Source organism: Diabrotica undecimpunctata, chromosome 1 (assembly GCF_040954645.1).
Source record: "Diabrotica undecimpunctata isolate CICGRU chromosome 1, icDiaUnde3, whole genome shotgun sequence".
Classification (NCBI taxonomy): Eukaryota; Metazoa; Arthropoda; class Insecta; order Coleoptera; family Chrysomelidae; genus Diabrotica; species Diabrotica undecimpunctata.
The window spans coordinates 20,970,811-20,992,667 of record NC_092803.1 but is presented as its reverse complement, the minus strand read 5'-3'; the positions used below and the strand labels follow the sequence as shown (position 1 = coordinate 20,992,667).

The 21,857-nt window shown below is 34.8% G+C and overlaps 1 protein-coding gene across 1 annotated transcript; it reads left to right on the top strand.

The window, feature by feature from the left end:
* The first annotated feature begins 6,845 nt into the window (after positions 1-6,845).
* On the top strand, positions 6,846-10,177 carry LOC140433907 (uncharacterized). The gene is made up of 3 exons (XM_072521892.1): positions 6,846-8,239; positions 9,855-9,964; positions 10,044-10,177. The coding sequence occupies exons 1-3, from the start codon at positions 6,846-6,848 to the stop codon at positions 10,175-10,177; spliced, it is 1,638 nt and encodes a 545-aa protein (XP_072377993.1).
* The last annotated feature ends 11,680 nt before the right edge of the window (positions 10,178-21,857 follow it).

Genomic DNA, 21,857 nt, shown 5'->3' with positions numbered 1-21,857 from the left:
AAGTCATTACATCTTTTTGCCTCAGAAACCATTTAATGCGCTAAGTAATGGGGATAAGAAGACTGCCTCATACGTGGAGAAAAAACTGCTTGGAATTCAATACTCTGATGGGCAAGTAGAATTGTCCAAAATCAATGAAATACTAGAAACCAAGTTGTTGTATGCAGCAGATTACATCTACGTTCGAGGAGAACAAAAAGCAGAATATTTGGATAAGAAACGTCACGTTTTTGGAGTTTTTCCCATTATTATTGATGTTTGCAAGTTTGATGGTACGCCTCGTGCTACTGGAAACGTTGGCCCTACTGCAAACCCATGTCATGCCGCTGGATTATTTTCATGCACCGAAAGAAATGTGGATCGTCTACGTCACTGGTTTGCCAATAACATAATACCATTGTAATTTTTGTATATGTATAAATAAATATATTAGAAATTAAACGCTTTTTTTATTTAAAACATCTTTATTGATTGAGTCTTATATTACATGAAGATTCAAATTTTCTTCTTACAATTTCAAAAATAATTTTTAAAATTAATATAAATACAGATGCTAATATTACACAGGACATTGTAAAGACATTATCTATTTCACTTTTCATATACTCGCTGGTTGTGTTGTTGTTGTTGCTGCTGACACCCGTGGTGTTGTTGTTGTTGTTGCTGACAAACATGGTATTGGTTGAATACGTCTTAATGGATATGTAGCTGGTGGCAGTTTTCTACAGGCCCAGATGTCTTGCTGCTGCTGCTGCTGTAGATTCAACTCTTCGGGTTTCCACGTTTTGTTGTCAAAATGCAGGTTATCTAATTGTCTTGTAATATGTTTAAAATCCTCATATGATTTAATGTCGATCTTTAACCGATCAAGTTTTCTTTGAAATTCTATTACTCTATGTATGTACTCGATGGGATTCATACTACTACTAACTATGTCCTATGTAGAATGTCACATTTTATGTCTAGCAACATCTTGACTAACACATAACTGCCACGTTCTGCGTCGAATGTCACGTCCTGCGTTGAATGTCACATAACTGTCACGTTCTACGTCGAATGTCACGTCCTTCGTCGAATGTCACGTCCTGCGTCGAATGTCACGTGACATTTCACGTTCTGCGTCGAATGTCACGTCTTGCGTCGAATGTCACGTTCTGCGTTGAATGTCACATAGCTGTCACGTTCTACGTCGAATGTAGCGTGACATTTCACGTTCTGCGTCGAATGTCACGTCCTGCGTCGAATGTCACGTTCTACGTCGAATGTCACATAGCTGTCACGTTCTACGTCGAATGTAGCGTGACATTTCACGTTCTGCGTCGAATGTCACGTCCTGCGTCGAATGTCACGTTCTACGTCGAATGTCACGTTCTGCGTTGAATGTCACATAGATGTCACGTTCTACGTCGAATGTCACGTCCTGCGTCGAATGTCACGTGACATTTCACGTTCTGCGTCGAATGTCACGTCATTTCACGCGACATTTCACGTTCTACGTCGAATGTCACGTTCTACGTCGGATGTCACGTTCTACGTCGAATGTCGCGTTCTACGTCGGATGTCACGTTCTATTAGGCACTGTATGGACAAGAAGAAGAAGAATGTTCATACTGATCGTTGACATGGCTTCTGTGTGTCACCTACGCTTTCATTTGACACCTCATACGTCAAAATCATGCCAATAGCAACAAAGATACATTCTAGCGCCCATTTGGCAATGCTGCCATCTTTGTTTTTTGTGTCCCCGTCTCCTCCCCGTTCCAACGAGCCCTCGTACGTCACGATTGGACCAATAGAACCAAAGATATGACGTAATGACCTTTTGGCATGCTCCGATGCGCACGGCACATACTGCATTCAACCCCATTTTTCATCCCCTTTCCAACGAGCCCTCGTACGTCATCCTACGTTAAGCCGTTCGGCATTTGCAACCGGGGGTTGCGATTTTAGGGGATGCGATTTAGGGGATGGCCCCAGACACAGGTAGTCTATCTACTTTTGTTTAACCATTTTATTGTTAGTTAAAACAAAATATCAAGATTAGAAAACGCCATTTTGGGGATTTTGTAGGGACTAGAAAATCATTATTTAAAACCTTCCATCGTATTTTCTGTAACCTCTGTATAATGACCTTCTTTTATGAGCTATTGTGCTGTACCAGTGTGTGGGCTGGCACGTTTTATAATTAAAAATTGCTTTTAGAAAATAAGTTACTACTTAAACCCCTGTTGGAATGGTCCGGGCCAAAACTTCGCCATTGCGGGTTTCTGGGGGGACGTGGAGACCGGTTGAGAATAGGAGGAGCTGCGTATCGACTGTCTGCAATAACTTTATTGTTCTGCTCAAAACATTTAAAGAACTTGAAGTAAATATATCGTCAAATAAATATTTTCTTATTTATTATAAAAACTTTTGTAGCAATACGTTCTTCTTCTAATTAGTTGTATCTTTACCGTCATAGTGAAAGTTTCAAATAATTTATGAAAATCCTAAAGAATATAAAACACATTTTGCCAAGTGCGTTTTTATTACCACAAAAAAGTTGATATTTATAAAATAATCATGTTCTGGTAATAAATGCGATAACCTTAAAGGTCAAGTTGGTCATTCCTCTTTTTATTATATTTTGTTTACATTTGATAGTCATTAATGATAAGAAATGTGTAACGAGAACATTTTAACCCATAATCCTAGAAATCAAGTTCGTAAAAAAAGTTTTATGAACACATTTGATGAGACAAATATGTTTATTACACTGGCTCTTACAAATAGGGATTCAAATACTTCAGGAAGAATAACTGATGACCAGCGAGGTCGTGATCCTTCTGCTAACAAGCACAATGAAGAAACTATTAATACAGTGAAGTCGCACATAAATTCTTTTCCCCTATATGAATCTCATTATACTCGACGAGAAAGTAGTAGATTGTATTTGCCATGCCATTTTAGTCTTCAGAAAATGTACAAATAATACTGTGAAGAAAATGAATCACCTGTCTCTAGACCTATCTATGAAAGAGAGTTTCATAAAATGAACATTTCATTTAAAAAACCCAAAGTAGATACGTGCCATAAATGTGATGTGCTGAGTAATAAACTCAAAGTGCATATGTTATGAAGAGCAACGATACAGAAAAAGGAAAAGGTGATAGTACTTTTAGATGCCTCACTTTTGACTTGCAGCAGTATCTCCCAACTCCATACATAAATTCTTCTGTTTCCTTTTACAAAAGACAGTTATGCACATATAACCTTCATTAGAAAGGAGAAGGAAGTGTAGCATGTTACATGTGGCACGAAGGTGAAGGAGGAAGGGGGGTACCAATATAGCTACATGTATTTATAAAGAATTATTATCACTACCACCACATGTTTCCAAACCAACCCTGTATTCGGATACATGCGGTGATCAGAACAAAAATTCACATGTTGTTATGATGTTTTTAGTAGCAATGCAAAATAACACTAATTTAACAGTTATTGACCATAAATTCATGGTGAGTGGACACAATCATATGTAGTGAGATATTGATCCTGGTTTGATCGAAAACCAAAAAAAATGTTAATTGTTCCAATTAGCCATCCGCACGAATGGTGTCAGCTTGTGAGAAGTACAGGAAAAAGAAGAAATTCAATGCTGTAAAACTGTACCATGGTGATTTCTTAAATTTTTCAGATCTTTTGAAAAGTAACTGTCTAATGCATAAGAGGAAATACTTTCAATTAGTTTGATGTGAACAGTTTCGTTATACAAGAGAAAAGGTAATTGTTCTTTATAAAACATCATTTAATGAAAAAGAGGCATTTCTGATGCTAAGTGTACTACGTAGAGGACAAAATAATGCTAGGTTGGTACCCAGCAATTTGTATAAAACCTCTCTTGCTATATCAATGCAGAAGAAAAAGGATATTTTGGATCTTCTTCCTCTGATAAGTCCAGTATTTCACGATTTTTATAAAAATTTAACCACAACTGATGTAATTCCAGATGATTTAGATTCATCTGACGCAGAGTAATACTTTTCTCCGTTAAGGGACGTAGCCATTGGTCTGCCGAAAACGTATTAACATTATTCCTATGTTTTTATATGTGTTTTTTTACTAAATATTGCATAAATATGTTTTATTTATTTATTTTTTAATAAACTTTATTTAATAAACAGCTTTTTTTAATAAACAGCTTTTTTGGGCTGAACAAAATAGTATAAGTCATCTGGTACGTGTGGTCCAAATAATAATAGTCACATTTTTTTGTAATTTCCATTTATTTAAAAAAATTAACATACTTTGTTCAAGATTAGTATTTACAAAGTAAAATAGGTAAATATAACAATTCTGTGTACTACGATTTAGGAGAAATGACAATTAATTAGCTTCAGAACAAGATTATATATCATTTTTTACTTCTCCTGAAAAATTTGACTAAATTGACTCATACTTCTTTTACCGAGTACTCTAAATATATTAAGCTCTAGAATAGGCTGTTAAGGAAATACTTTCATTATCACATTCGATTCAACGTCTGCATTATTGCTGTAAAAAACTAAAATAACTATTTATAAAAAAATAGTCTTATTATACACTCACCGGCAAGAAAAAACAGACATCCCTTGAATTTTTGATAAAATTGTCGAAACACACTTTATTTTTTATGGTGGTAATATTGGCATACCTGGATAGAAGGTTTTAAGGAGGGTCCCCGTAAAGACTACTCGCGCTTGTGTACAAAAAAAGATTTTGGCGGCCTTTACGGAATTTGGATCATGTTTTTAATTTATTTCTTTGAAGGTAGGTATTAAAGCAAAAAACTGAACTTTAGATGTCATATTTATTTGTAGCCTAAAATATTAAAATGAAACAAACAGAATAAAATCATAACAAACTAAATTAAAATAAATTTTTATTCACAACCATTTTAAACCATTTACTTATCTAATGGGGTAAAGACTCGTTGTTTATAAAATACTAAAAAATAACCCGAAACTAAAAATCGCATCTTTTTAGGAACAAATAACAGAAATATTGCCGAATGTGTATATAGGTATTACATATATAAGTACTACTTTCTACTTAAACTTAGATATTTAAAAAAATATTCAGAGACTTCTGATAAAAAATACCTATGTAACTTTGTTATAAAATTAAAAACTATGTACAATAGAAAAATAAAAAATTGCTATTGTAGTTGCGATAGTTTCCGAGACTTTGCTGTTGCAAATTCATTAATTACATCGCTAAAATTTTTACCATCAAAAATTTCTTCTTTAGTTTCTAATATTGCTAGCCCAGACAATATTTTGTGAAGCATTGTCTATCTCAAATAATTTTTAATGATTTTTAACTTTGAAAAAGATCGCTCGCCAGAAGCTACAGATACAGACAATATCAAAAGAATTCTTAGTGTAATACTTACGTTTGAAAGGATGGAGATTAAATAGTTTTTAAGTACCTATATATTGTAAAATTCTTAAGAGTTCAGTATCATCAGGTAATGAAAACAACTTTAACGCTTTAATTTTATTAAAAAAATCATTGGAGTCTATATCCTTATTATCCTGATCTCTCAGTATCATGATCAAGATCTAGCTTTAGATCTGGATCTTTCGTCGATTTAAGGACTGGCTTTGGATCTGGATCTTTCTTCTGCTCAGCCTGTAGGTTTTCCTTGGTTATAGCTTCTTCGTTACTTCCGCCTCTATGGTTTTTAACTGTCGAATCTGCCCCCTAGTTCTTTTTGGCGCTCGGAGAATCGGCAGTTACACTCCTTGCATGCTCTCCAGAAGCCGTCGGCATTCGCATGACTTCTTCCTGCTCGGTCACTATTGAGAAGTCCATCAGCATCTCAAATGTCGCTGCTTCGTCTTATTGTAGATATTGAGAACCTGGGACTGCGTTGCTGTGGTGGAAATGGCCTGCCGGTCGATTTTCTGTCATCTGCTCTTATACGTAATCTGCAATTACGTTGAAGGTGGCCTACCAATTCAAAATTGCAACACTTTATGCGACCTTCACGTTTTTGTTTGGGCCGAGATATTTCTCGAATTGAGTGGCTAACACCTCCAAAATTAGAATGTAAAATGTCGTATGTTTACTTTTGTCCAAGTATACAATCGTATGTTCTACTACCGATATTATACGGGGGGTGAAATGCGCTCGGGGTATTCGAGTGTTCGCGTAACTATGAATAACGGAAGTTTAAAAATAGTAACACAAGTTAATACAAGACATGTCGTCTCGGGCACATAGAATTATTAATCTCATAACAAAAGAAAAACAAAGTGATGCAATACGAAAACAAAAAAAGAAACCATAGAAAATTCAATTTATGGAAGCAATATTATAGTTGAAGCAACTCCTTTAATTGAATAAAGTGAAAGAAATGAAGGTACGTATTATTGTGTAGGTATTGATAATTTGGAGTAAAGTGAGTATTTTAATAAACGTAATAATTTTTATCTTTGTCGTATGTATATGAGACGATTTTTTACGTTGGCGTTTCATATTGTTTTTTTATCGTATCTACTACTTGCCAATGGGGTTCTAATGGGGTAGTGATGCGTCTCAAATAGCCTCTCCTACTCAACAGTCAACCTCACCTTCCCGTTGGTGAACCCTGTTATCACAAACGAGGCTCTGACGACCGAGTATAGGCGGTATAACCTTATCATCCTGTACGGAGGAAATGTCGTTGCCATCTCCAGGTCCACTACCCCCTGAGGCTTGTCTGGAAGCTACAAGTCGGCAGCCCCGGCACCAGACTCGGACGCGATAGGCCAATAGCCTACCCATCCTAAATATTTTACCTTATTACTGAAACTTTGGTAGAAACAAACCAAACGGAACACATGTTGACGACCTTGGCATCACCGAAAACACGGACACGATTTGGTTGTTGGAATGTTAAAACTCTGTATGAGATTTCTAAACTAGCTCAAGCAGTAAAAGAGTTAAATAGGTACAAATTAAGCTTTGTCGGTCTATCGGAAGTAAAATGGTTGGGCAATGGTGAACACCATACCCAAACAGGAGAACTCCTATTATACAGTGGTAAAGAAAATGGGAGCCACGAGAACGGAGTGGATCTTTTACTTAGCAAACAAGCCAAAAAAAGCCTTATTTCATGGAAACCCATTAATGATAGAATTATGACTGCCAGATTTTACACCAGATACCGTAAGATAACAGTGATTCAATGCTATGCTCCCACAAACACATCTCTCCATGAAGAAAAAGACATTTTTTACGAACAACTAGAACAAACGGCCCAACAAGTAAACCAAGGTGATATACTAATAGTGATGGGCGATATGAACGCTAAAGTTGGAGAAGACAATATTAACTTAGAAACCGTAATGGGCAAACATGGCCTAGGAATGATGAATGAAAACAGAGAGCGCTTTACAAATTTTTGTTCCAGTCATAGTTTAGTTATGGGTGGAACGATCTTTCCACATAAAAATATTCACAAGGTAACATGGACTGCACCTGGCCATACAAGAGAAAATCAAATAGACCACATCGCTATATCAAAAAGATGGAGATCATCTCTTCTTGATGTACGTAATAAAAGAGGAGCAGACATCGCAAGTGACCATCATCTCGTAATTGGTACCATTAAAATCAAGATGGCAAAAAACAAAACCACGCGAAACACCAAGAGACCAACATACAATCTAGATAAACTAAAAACGGTCCCAGGAAGACATATGTTTAGAGAGGAACTTCAACTCAAAACAAGAGAACGTAAAATAAAGAGCTGGGAAGATTTCGCAGATGTTTTGACAGAAATAGCTGAAGACAAACTGGGTAAAAAAGAGAAAGATAGAAAGGAATGGATATCAGATGAAACATGGAATCTTATCGAGGAAAGAAAACAACGAAAAAAAGACATCCTGCAAGCAAGATCTGTAGAAAGAAATGCACACCGACAACAGGAATATCAAACAATAAATAAATCAGTTAAAAGAAAAGCAAGAAGAGACAAAAGAAGGTGGGCCGAAGAAGCAGAAACAGCAGAAACAGCTGCACAACACAACAGAACTAGGGAGCTTTACCAAATTACTAGACGACTAACACAAAAAGGGTCCAACTGTTCGAACATTGTAAGATCCAAGACAGGCGAATTACTTACTACAACAGATGACCAAGTAGAGAGATGGAAAGAGCATTTTCAGGAGATGCTAGGTATTCCCAGAGATAACGCAGACGAAATTGTCGAGAACCCGCAGAATATAGACTTGCATATTTCTTGCGAGGCCCCTTCCAAAAAGGAGATAATAGCAGCTATCAAATCTCTGAGAAACAACAAGTCACTGGGAATCGATAACATTGCTGCTGAAATACTTAAAGCTGATCCGCATCTAACTGCTGAACTTTTGCTCCCCATAATCCGAGAGGTATGGGAAACAAACCACATTCCAGCGGGCTGGAAAAAAGGTAACCTCACACTGTGCAAAAATTGGAGAGGAATAACTTTGCTTACTGTCATAAATAAAATTTTCACGACCATCATACTGAAAAGAATAACAAACAAGGTTGAGTTTCGAGCTAATCAAGCAGGCTTTAGACCAGAATCCTCCTGCATAGACCACATTAATACTGTGAGGGTAATAATGGATCAATCGGTTGAATGGAACACACCCCTATACATGGTTTTTGTTGATTTTGAACGTGCCTTTGACAGCTTGTCTCACGCTGCTGTATGGAAAATTTTAGAGCTAAGAAACATCCCGCAAAAAATAATTTCTATTATAAAGTCACTATATACTGATGCGAAATGCAGCGTGACACACAATGGGATCAACAGTGACGAATTCGACGTACTTACTGGAGTTAGACAGGGATGCGTGCTTTCTCCGTTTCTTTTTAACATAGCTATAGACTATGTTCTCTCCAAACTAGACTCCGACACAAGAGGGATACAATGGACGTTAACCACGCGCCTAAGCGATCTAGAATACGCGGACGATATCTGCCTATTAGGTCAAAGGTTCCAAGATCTGGCTTACCAATTGGAAACACTTTCCACTGAAGCAAATAAAATAGGTTTGAAAATCAATATTTAGTAAAACCAAGTCCATGAGAATAAATGCAAGGAACAACACGCTATTTACTATCGACAATATGCAGATTGAAAATGTGGAAAACTTTACGTATCTTGGAAGTGTCATAACAGAAAACGGAGGTACAGAAGACGATATTCATATGAGGATACGAAAAGCCCAACAAGCTTTCAGCACGTTCAACCCTGTTTGGAGATCTGGCAAGTATACTACAAGGACAAAGATCCGAATATTCCGATCAAATGTCATGTCTGTTCTACTCTACGGATGTGAAACCTGGAAAGTGACAAACACCCTCACAGACAAACTGCAGGTCTTTGTTAACAAATGTCTACGAAGAATTGTCCGTATATTCTGGCCTAACACCATCAGAAACGAAGATCTGCTACACCTGACCGAACAAAAGAGGGTACAAAATGAAATTAAGTCCAGAAAGTGGGGTTGGATCGGTCACACACTCCGAAAAAATAGTTCCAGTATCGCAAAGACTGCCCTAGAGTGGAATCCCCAAGGGAAAAGAAAAAGAGGTCGCCCAGTACAAACTTGGAGAAGATCCATCATGGACGAGATAAGAGGCCAAGGAAAGTCTTGGAATGAGGTGAAGGCCTTAGCGCAAAATAGAACCCGATGGCGCGTTTTCACTGAAGCTCTATGCTCCACTTAGGAGTTCAAGAACCTTATATATATATTATATACTACTTGCCATAGATTACTTCGTTTTGTTATTTAAGTTACAACATTATACTTGTCAAAAAATCTTTAGATTTAACTAATTTCATTTTCTTTTTCCAGAATCACCTCTGCCATCGGATGTAGACATGAGTGCAACAGAACAAATACGGATTTTTCGTCAGATATAGTTGACGAAGATTTCAATAACATTTCTCCTTTCCCGTTTTCTGGTAAATATTAACAAATAAAAAATAATTAAAATATTATTTATGGGTACACAATGGTAACTTAACATTGAATTATTTTTAGAATCAATAGAGAACCAGTCAGAGGAAGATAACACACACATTTCATCCCCACAGTGTACTAAAAACCATTTAGACTACGATTGTGATAACTACTTTTATCCTTGGTATGAAAATGCTATACAAAAACCGCAGTAAGCCATTTCATCCACTACTGACCTTCTATCAAAACCCCAAGCTAACACCCCGATTTCTTCATTTTGCGAATCAACTCCATAATGTTCTAGAAAACGAAAAAAGGTTTTTCGAAAGGATGTAGGTAACATCAGACGTCGACATGTTGCATCTTGGATTGATAATACAAGAAAAAGACTAAAAAATACAGGTAAATCATATAAAAGTCGTGATGGTACAACCAGTTTGCGAAATCATTCAAACCGACGTGTCCAGAAAATTGTAGACAACAAACTTCTTCAAAAACTAGTGCCGATGAAAGGATTTCCATTTTCAATAAATTTTGGAATTTAGGTAAGAGGGAAAAGCAATGGGGTTTGGTAGCTTACTTAGTACTAAAACAAAAAAAACGGAGGGTTTTTACTGATACAGTATCAAGGCGCAATTTTACTGTCATTTATAGACTGAAAGTGAAGAGAGGTGATAAGGGCGAATTTATGTCTGTTTGTAAAAAGTCGTTTTTAAATACTTTCTCTATAACTGAACAGTTTGTCTACACTGCTTTGGAAAAACTAGACGTTACTAACGGTTTGATATAAATATACCAGATATGACGCCATCACAATCATCGTAAGGTGATAACCGAAGACGTTGTCAAAAGTGTTTGTGATCACATTAAGTCCATTCAACCCGTAGAATCTCATTATACACGTAGTGATATAAGTGATATAAGTGATAAATTTTCATAGATGATTTGATTTATACAAGGAATGGTTTACGTTCCCAAAAAGAACCAATGTGATAAATGTCACATTTATAAAAACAAATCTAAACCAATATTGCTTGAAACACAGATTTATGTATCACATCTGCTTAGTAAAAATCTTACGTGCGAAAGAAAGTTGATAAAAACAAAGCTAAAACCTCTAAGGTTTTAAATATAAAATATTAACAGCTACATTCGATTTTCAGAAAATACTTAATGATCCACACGGTAATTTATTATCTTTATTATACAGTCCATCTAATTTACAAACCGTTGCACGTCATTATCTACGTCAGGGATCTAAGTTGACATAGTTGCCAAAGTATAAAAAAATCCTGAATCCATTTTAAATCAAATAGGTCACATAATTATTATTATACTCTTTACAATGACTATTTAAATTCTTACGTGACATTTTTGAAATAAAACACACTAATTTTGTTCTAAAAAGAACGGATTTTATTAAATAGGTAAAAATATAAAACAAGAGGTATTCACTTTAAAATAATAAAGTACAAAAAGTGTTAACACCGCAACTGTCAAATAAGTGTTACCAATTTATGCCAAAATTTCACCTTCGTTCGATTACAGTTACAGTGTGTTCCGAACAAATGTTCTTCATAAAAACGCTTTATAATGCAATTATACAAATTAAATGAAACAGATTGTTGTCTATTTCTTTAAGTTAACATTAATAGAAATCTTTAAATATTAGTTCTACGCGTATATAATAAAATATGTCTAGTGGCTGTAATGCCAGTGTACTCGGCAAAGTGATTCTAAAAAAGAACACACCTACCGCCTAAATATTTCGTGTTGGTATCATGTGACGTCACGGGCTATGATGCCGATGACGTGCAACGGTATGTAAATTAGATAAAGTATATATGTAAACTATCAATATTCAACTTCATTGTTTTCAATGTCGTGGATAAAGAAGGTACTTTCTTCATGTGGCATGAAGGCCAACGCAAAAATTAATACTTTAATTTTAATATAATAAATAATTTTAATTAATTAATAAATATTTCAAAACATAAGGCACAAATTAATTTAGATTTTGGTCGGATAATTGTGTGGGCCAAAACAGTAATCGCATAGCCATGTATTTGTATGCTGCATCCACTTTAAAAGAATCTATTTGTTATTGCGTTTTAGAAGTTGGGCACACTCAGAATGAGGGTGATAGTGAGTTATATTGTATTGTTATTTTTTTGTAACTAGAAGGTTTTTATGTTTTATTAAAATTTCGTATAATAATAGACCACATTAATACTGTGAGGGTAATAATGGAACAATCGGTTGAATGGAACACACCCCTATACATGGTTTTTGTTGATTTTGAACGTGCCTTTGATAGCTTGTCTCACGCTGCTCTATGGAAAATTTTAGAGCTAAGAAACATCCCGCAAAAAATAATTTCTATTATAAAGTCACTATATACTGATGCGAAATGCAGCGTGACGCACAATGGGATCAACAGTGACGAATTCAACGTACTTACTGGAGTTAGACAGGGATGCGTGCTTTCTCCGTTTCTTTTTAACATAGCTATAGACTATGTTCTCTCCAAACTAGACTCCGACACAAGAGGGATACAATGGACGTTAACCACACGCCTAAGCGATCTAGAATACGCGGACGATATCTGTCTATTAGGTCAAAGGTTCCAAGATCTGGCTTACCAATTGGAAACACTTTCCACTGAAGCCAATAAAATAGGTTTGAAAATCAATATTAGTAAAACCAAGTCCATGAGAATAAATGCAAGGAACAACACGCTATTTACTATCAACAATATGCAGATTGAAAATGTGGAAAACTTTACGTATCTTGGAAGTGTCATAACAGAAAACGGAGGTACAGAAGACGATATTCATATGAGGATACGAAAAGCTCAACAAGCTTTCAGCACGCTCAACCCTGTTTGGAGATCTGACGAGTATACTACAAGGACAAAGATCCGAATATTCCGATCAAATGTCATATCTGTTCTACTCTACGGATGTGAATCCTGGAAAGTGACAAACACCCTCACAGACAAACTGCAGGTCTTTGCTAACAAATGTCTACGAAGAATTGTTCGTATATTCTGGCCTAACACCATCAGAAACGACGATCTGCTACACCTGACCGAACAAAAGAGGGTACAAAATGAAATTAAGTCCAGAAAGTGGGGTTGGATCGGTCACACACTCCGAAAAAATAGTTGCAGTATCGCAAAGACTGCCCTAGAGTGGAATCCCCAAGGGAAAAGAAAAAGAAGTCGCCCAGTACAAACTTGGAGAAGTTCCATCATGGACGATATAAGAGGCCAAGGAAAGTCTTGGAATGAGGTGAAGGCCTTAGCGCAAAATAGAACCCGATGGCGCGTTTTCACTGAAGCTCTATGCTCCACTTAGGAGTTCAAGAACCTTATATATATATATATATATATATATATATATATATATATATATATATATATATAAGGGTTATTAAAAATTATTGCATGTTTTTTTAGACTACGGTACCTTAAAATAATTACAATAAGGTGCTACTTTTTGAATTTGTATGACAAATAACGATTATTCTATCAATATTTTGTATAGTGTCCAACGTAATTCAGAGTAAATGTTACATACTATAATTTACTTTCTATATTGGTCAACGTAAAATATCGTAAGTCCTTTTTTTTTTTTTCGAAAACAAGAAATCGTGTTAATTCAAGTACTACACACGATTATTACCCACCTATTTCGTAATTAATATACAAATTTTCCAATATATTGGTTGTTTCCTCACTTAATAATCATCAATAAACAATGAGCGAACCTTTAAACAACTATACTGTAAAGTTGACCGAATGCACTTACGATAATTTACTTAGGAGGTGTCGATATATTAAGCTCTATAGACAAATTCACGAGAAGATTTCAGTACAGTGCTTATGAGAAGCGACGTTGCCGCTTAGGCCGCTAGGCACGTTCATAGTCTGCAGGTGTGATACGGGACCGCGTTGGCCCTCCTGTATGATAACATTAAATCATGCAATCCCATTAGAAGTAAATGTAACATTATTTACAACTTCAAGATTTTGCAAATTACACAAAATTTAATAAAACTATTTTCTTTGAAATCTTTTTTACTAAATTCATGTTTTTGACACAGTACATAAAAAAGTTTAAAAATAAATTGCACTTATTTTTTGACAAGTTAACGTACCTTCTCGAATGCACACACAAAACAGTTAAACCGTTTCTACAAACTGCAAAACTGCTATAGATATACGCACTCGTATAACAATTAGTAGATACCATTATCAGGAAAATTCTAAATGGGTATTTAATTACAACAATACCGAAATTTCTACACGGTTAAACCATTTCTACAAACGTCCATTAGTGAGTAAGCTATTCTACGAATTATATGACTTTCACTTCGGAGGTCATTATCGAAATACAAAATATTAATCAATTACAAAAATTTTGTTGTTGGTAAAAAAATTCTTCGAATAATTAAATTTAATTTGACTCATTCATATCGGCAAATCAGACATACATTTTAAAATAGAAGACGTCAAAATGATATTGCCAATATTTATGGGTTGTAAGGATTTTATTGAAAGATAGTTCAGTCAATTATATGAAATCAACTTTAACTTAAAAATGTCAGTCACAAAAATCATAGCATGTGATTAGTGTTTTAGGTTAAATTTTCGTATTTTTTGCTAAGGTATCTTCAGTTACTATATGGATAACTGTTAATGAAACACCCTGTATAAATAATACTAAAATATAAATGATGTATTCTCGAAATATTTTTGACTTATTTACTAATCGTGGCATTTTCTTTCTATTCATTTCAATTCTATTCAAAAGGTCTCCAAACATCCATTTCCGTAAATATGATAACAAGAGATGTGAGAAATTTTCTATTCGTCAAATACAACAGTGCTCAACAATTGATAAGGATCGAAGTAATATTTTACTCCAGAAATAGCCGAAGTTTGTAAAAATTTAATAAAATTAAAGTAATATTAATACCCCGACTTTATTATTAATTTTAAACGAAATAAAATAAATTTTGCCATTATGGCCATTTTTTACTAGGGTCAGCAAAAAGTTGAATATTAAAGTCGTCTATTTTCATTTATTCTATTCAAGTCATCATACTAGGATCTCAACAAAATTTTAAAATATTTGAAATCATAATTATGATCCTTATCGAAGCCGGCTCTGCCACATTGAGGCCGACGATGAACTAGCAACGCTGCAGCGTTTTCTTCCATTTCATTAAGGCTGTTAAGGAAAAACTTATCACATTCGATTCAATGTCTGCATTATCTGCTGTAAAAAACTAAAATAAATATTTATCCAAAAATAGTCTTAATATACATTCACCGGCACCAAAACAGACACCCCTTGAATTTTTGATAAAATTATCGAAACACACTTTATTTTTTATAGTAATATTGGCATACTCGGATAGAAGGTTTTAAGCAGGGCCCTCGTAAGGGCTACTCACGCCTGTGTACAAAAAACGATTTTGGCGCCCCTTAAGGCTTTTTGGATCATGTTTTTTATTTATTTCTTTGAAGGTAGGTAGGTAGGTGCTGGAAATAAAGCAAAAAACTATTACACGGTAAATCGAATGGATCAGTCAAAGATAGAATGCAAATTTAATGGTACTGACTATAAAATTATAGAAGGGACTTCAAGTTCCTTAACATAAACCCCCAAAATCCAAAACCATAATATTTACCAAAAGAATTTAGAGGATTAGGTTCTCCAAGCTTGAATGGTACAAATATCAGCAGACTTGTTATATTAGATGGTGGTAAAATAAAAAAAGTACATATACATTAGTCGTACGGTGACCAAAGCAAAAGAATGACATTCTCAAACTAAACTTAGGTGAAAAAATTGTATGCCAGGGGATTTAAGAGATACACCAACAGCAGTTATGGATACCTTACTGGACCTCCCTCCTCTATACATATTTAAAAGGGAGGAAGCAAGAATGGAATATTAGAGACTGCTAGAAAACCTTTGCAATGTAATGGCACCTAGATCAAAATAAACCTTTCCAAGTGGACATCAGCCAAGAAACGGATAAGATAGAAGGGTTGGATGTAAGAAATAAGTGATGATCTTCTTCTTCTTCTAATGGCGCTACAACCCTTTGTGAGTCTTGACCTGCTTAACAATGTTCTTCCATTCTGCCCTGTCGGATACTTTCCTTCACCACTGCCTGATGTTCATGGTTTTAAGATCCCTCTCTACGTCGTCTATCCATCTTTTACGGGGCCTTCCTCTTGTTCTGTTTCCCTGGAGGCTTCCATCTCTGGACTACTTTTACAGCTCGATTATCTCGCATTCTTTCTAGGTGACCAAGCCAGTTTAGTCTTTATGACTTTACAAATCTGACAATATCTGCGCTCTGCAATAGTTCATTCAAAGTAACAGAATTATAATACGCTTTCTTACTGGACATGTGCCAGTCAAAAAATACCTGCATACAATGGGGCTATTTCATGGAGACTTAAGTTGCACACTTTGAAGTACAAAACCTGCCTGAAACAACTAACTATATATTGCATCACTGCGATGCATTAGACCACAGACGAAAAATACTTTTTGTGGACTACCAAGTGACTACAAAAACATATGACACCAATATGCTAGACCTGAATACGCTGGTACAGGATTCTAGAATTCTGGAGTGGGTATCATGAATAAATTCTAAATTGGAATAAATTTTGAGAATGTTCTTAAGTCGATAATTTTTATTGTGTTTATTTTGAAGTTAATACTGAAGTTTTTCTTTTTCTATTTCGTGTTTGCACAAATATCAAGACGACCATGTAAAAGTCAGAATGACAGCCTGTATATTGAAATAAGGAAGTACTTATAGTCTGTTTAGCAAAAATAAAAAACAAAACAACAAAACCGTTTATTGTTTAATATGTCCTCTTTCACTTACTATTACAACTTAGGTGACATAAATGTTGTTAGTCGATATTGAAAGGTCACGATTTATAAATATTTTATAAATTTAATAAATTCATGAATCCTTGAATTACGATCGATTTTCTAAGTTTATTGCATTCTATCAAAGTAAACTATACGTATTATTATAATAGCTAGTAAATTCTACAAACCACAAACAACTTTTTTAAATTTAAAAAAAAAACAAAAAGGATTTGTTAGCGCACCAATAAGTGTTGAAAATATAGATTATGTCTGTCCTTAACCCTTTAATTAAAGGTCAATATTATTTTATGTCAATATGCAGATTTCCTGTTCTTGTCGTATCATCGTCAGATATTTTTGACATGGGATTAAACCACAATTCATTGTAATTAATTGCATTATATTGTTGCAAGGATATTGTTGGTCAATATCAATGCGGATTTACTACTGGAAAGTCAACTACACATCAAATTCAAGCACATGGGCAGATTCTAGAAAAGTCACTAGAATATAACATAGATACACACCATCTCTTCGTCGACTTTAAAACAGCCTATGATAGTGTGAAAAAAACTGCATTATATAATGCAAGAACTGCATTAGATAATGCAATGATAGACTTTGCGATCCCACCTAAGTTAGTTAAGTTGACCCAACTAACAATGCAAAACGTAAGCTCATGCGTTAGAATTGAAAGTGGAAACTCTACGTTCGAACTATACAAAATATACCAGGATCCGGATATTATAACATTCATCAAAATAGGACTGCTGCGTTGGATAGGACATGTAGAAAGAATGGAAGAAGGCGAAATACCAAACAAAATATTCAAACAGATGCCAGTAGGAAAAAGAACAAGAGGAAGACCGAAACTGAGATACTTAGAACAAATAGAAAATGATATAACAACCTTAAAAATAAAAAACTGGAGAAAAAAAGCACGAAACAGATCGGAATGGAGAAGAATCCTAGAACAGGCCAAGACCCAAAAAGGGTTGTCGAGCCAGTGATGATGATGATGATGAAACTCTACGTTCTTTGGCATTAATAATGGTCTAAGGCAGAGAGACGCACTGGCGTGTCTACTCCTCAATACTGCCTTGGAAAAGGCAATCAGATATTAGAATGAATGGAACTATTTTTAATAGTTCGACGCAAATTCTAGCATTTGCTAAAAATATAGTTATAGTGAGCAGAAGTATAAGAGACATGGTGCAGTGTTTTAAAAAGCTTGCGGACGAGGCAAATGAATTAGGACTTGTAAACGAGGAAAAAACCAAATATATGTTGGTTTATAAAAACCCCCGAAATATCCAACAAAGAATTCAAATTGACAACCGTACCTTTGAGCAAGTCAAATAATTTACAAATCTTGGATCGCTAGTAAACGCAACAAACACGACAAGCGACGAAATAAAAGGACGCATTCACGGTCTCCAGAAACATTTAAAAAATAAAAATATAAAACGTGAAGTAAAGCTCAATATATATAAGACCTTAATAAGACCGGTTTTAATATATGAGTCTGAAACGTGGACCTCATCTTAAAATGATGAAAAACTTTTTCGTATTTTTGAGAGAAAAATTCTTAGAAAGATTTTTGGGGCCGTAAATGAAAACGGGCTATGGCGTCGTGTAGATACAACTTTGAACTATATTAGTATATGATACCAATCCAGATATTGTGAAATTCGTTAAAGTGCAGAGACTTAGATGGGCTGGACACATTGCTGGATGTCAGATCACGAACAAACGAACTATAAAACCCCCCTCGTAGGGGGATAAAAACGCAAAACTATAGATTTACCAAGAATCTGTACGCTGTAGAAAAAAATGTTTCAAATAAAAAATGTAGCTGAGTTAATCTTAAACAAAAATGTTTATTATCACTTTTTGTGTAAAATGAACCATTCTCTCAGAAACAACACCTGAAGCAATTTTGAATGTCAGTTACGTGCGCGAAATCAATGTTCAATAAAATTTGTATCAGCTCAACGGTAAAAATTCGAAATCTTTTGATAAAACAATAAAAAAAAGTAAGAACTAAAAAAGGATACCAAATGGGAGAAGAACAACTGAAAATAATCTGCTAAGCAGACGACGCAATACTACTCTCTCAAAGTGAAGATGGTTTATAACGTATGCTGCACCAATTTAATAAATTTTATATGCATAGGACGAGTTTTCCCAAAGAATTATACTATGAACAATTCCAAAATAAGCTGACCTAAGAATATCTCGATTCACAGAAGTAGCCAATCTGCGCATGGCAAAAATCTGTGAGGCGAGCTTCTTACATAATCCTTCAATATGGTGCGACCAGTTCAACCTTGTATCCATAGCAACACCTAGTAACTTTACTGGTTCAGATGATTTAACCCATCTATCGGAACTAAATACTATTGTATGGGTTTTCTGCTCGTTTAAGTTTTTTACAGTTAAACCAGGATTTAATTTTTCTAATATTTTCTGATTGTAATCAAGTTTTACTACATAATAAGGTTGTGTCATCTGCAAAAAGAACACAGTTGGTGTTTTCCAGCGCATTTGGTAAATCATTTATATATATCAAGAATAGCAGAGGTCCCAAAACTGATCCTTGTGGTACTTAGGTTGAAACTGGTAGAGAATTAGATTCTTGATTATTAAATGCAACAATCTGTGTTCTTCCTGTAAGATATGATTTTAAAAGGTCGTGTATGGTACCTTTTATTTCATAGTACTCCAATTTTATCAATAGTGTTTGAATATCCACACAATCAAAAGCTTTTGTGAGGTCACACATTAATCCATTAGTCTGCATCAAGACCAATACAACAATTTGTTATACATATTATTGTGAACAATATGTTCTATTACTTCTAATAAAGCTTTAGTTCTTAAATATTTTTTTCTAAAACCAAATTGAGAGCTAGATATAATTGATTTGTTATCCAAATAATTTGTTATACGATCTTTAATTAATATTTCAAAAATTTTACTTATTGGAACTATGGTTATAGGTCTGTAATTGTCTGGAGCATTTTTATTTCCTTTTTTATGATCGATCCAATGTTTTAACATTGTTTAGGCTATTGCCTCTTGAAGGAAGGGGTACCTACTCCTCTTTTTTTTTTTCGGAGCAAAGGGGTAAACGTGATGACAAATGCTTGTGGAGATGTAGAGCTGGATTGCTAAAAAGCTGGGGTTCAGAAGGTGGCATGTGTGATATGGACGATATGATGAAGCGCACAAGAATTGTTGATGGAGAAGGCTAAACAAGACGAAGGGAGGCATTTCAAGGGGTTACCAGCCACATTGGAAACAGCTCTTAATCAGCGTTTTTGGCTTATAGTTGTTAGCTGCGATATTTAATGGGGAATGATTCTAATATATCAAAATACTCATCGGGAAGTTCGTTTCCAGTGTTGTGTAGAAGTTTAGCTGGAGGGAATGGAACTTTTGTTTTAGGAACCCTGGTGAGTATTTGCCCTCGGCGATTGCATGGCGTCTTTAGTATTTGTTCGAGCCTCGAATAGTTCGAAGGACATACCTCCTGCTGAGTGATAGGATTCTTTTTTATGAAGCGGAATTACTTTTGATATTTTAAATACATTAGGCCAGTAACCCTGGTTAATACATTTGTTAAATATTATTGTGAGTGGTAGTAATATATTGGTTAAATATTATTGTGGGTGGTTCAATAATTATATCTAGAGATATCTTAATAATTTTACTGTTAAAACCATAGTAGTCAACACATGAGGAATTTTTTAATTTGTGTATGCATTCTTTCACATCAGATGCTACTATTGGTGTCATAAAGAACGAACTCGACCTTCTAGGTAGCCTGCTGAGATAGTAGTTTATGTCATGCTCAGAGTTTCCTATTGATTTCGATATAATATCTGCTATATTCGTAAAGTATTGATTAATCTCTTTTGGTGTTAAGTTCAGATTGGACGTAGTATTTTCCTTTAAAGGTTTCTTTTTTAACAATACTCCATATTGTCTTACTTTTGTTAGTGGATTTGTTTATTATGTTAGCATAAGCAGTACGTTTTTCAGCTTTTATTGCTTGCTTGTATTTCTTTCGCATTTGACAATATTTAATCCAATTGACAGTAGTACGACACACAAACACATAGGCCTGAAGGTAAAAAGTATGCTAGTGGATTTATTGTACTGAAGTGAAGACCCTACAAAAGAACCTGAGGATGACTATCAGCCAGATAGGCAAATAAAGAAAATTTAATAGTGAAAATCTGGTTGCAAAAATTGCCTGCTCTTCTTAATTGCCTCTCTGTATACCATCATGACAAATTCATTTTATCTTTTTTTTTATTTTAGTGTTCGCAATCTCATATGAATCTCTCATTTCGGGTAACACAGCAGTTTCCGCGTATTGTAGAATATCGACCTTTCGGCTCTTCTATTCCTTTATATATTTCTAGTCCCTTTCAGATTAGTACTACAACGAAGAATAGAAAAAATTTGAAAATATGGAGAGAAGCTTATGCCTAGTACTCGATAAAACTAACTGAATGATGATAACAATTAAAGAAGACTTCTACATAAAAATGCAGATGGTATTCAGCTTCCTAACCAGAAGAGAAGATTGGAGATGAGAACCCATTGAGATAATATTGTAACAGGAAAACAAGAATAACGTTTAACCACTGTATAAAAAACATGCCCCTTTTGTAAAAACATCTAAAGCAATTAAAAAAAAAGACTCTAAAAAGGACCCCACAACTAAAAACTCTTTCCAAACACGATGCCTCGCATGCTAAATAAGAGCTAGCAGTCCCTACAATATCAGGACAGAAATCAACATTATAGAACAATGTAAGTACTCTTACAGAATACCCAAAACATTTAAGGTATCGTGGTAATACATCACAGATTTTAGAATTCTTAAAAAAAAAAACGGAGTGAAAAGCTGTTAAAGTTAAAGAACTCATTAAATCCAAACGCATATTTTTAAGAACCAAAAGTAAGGATA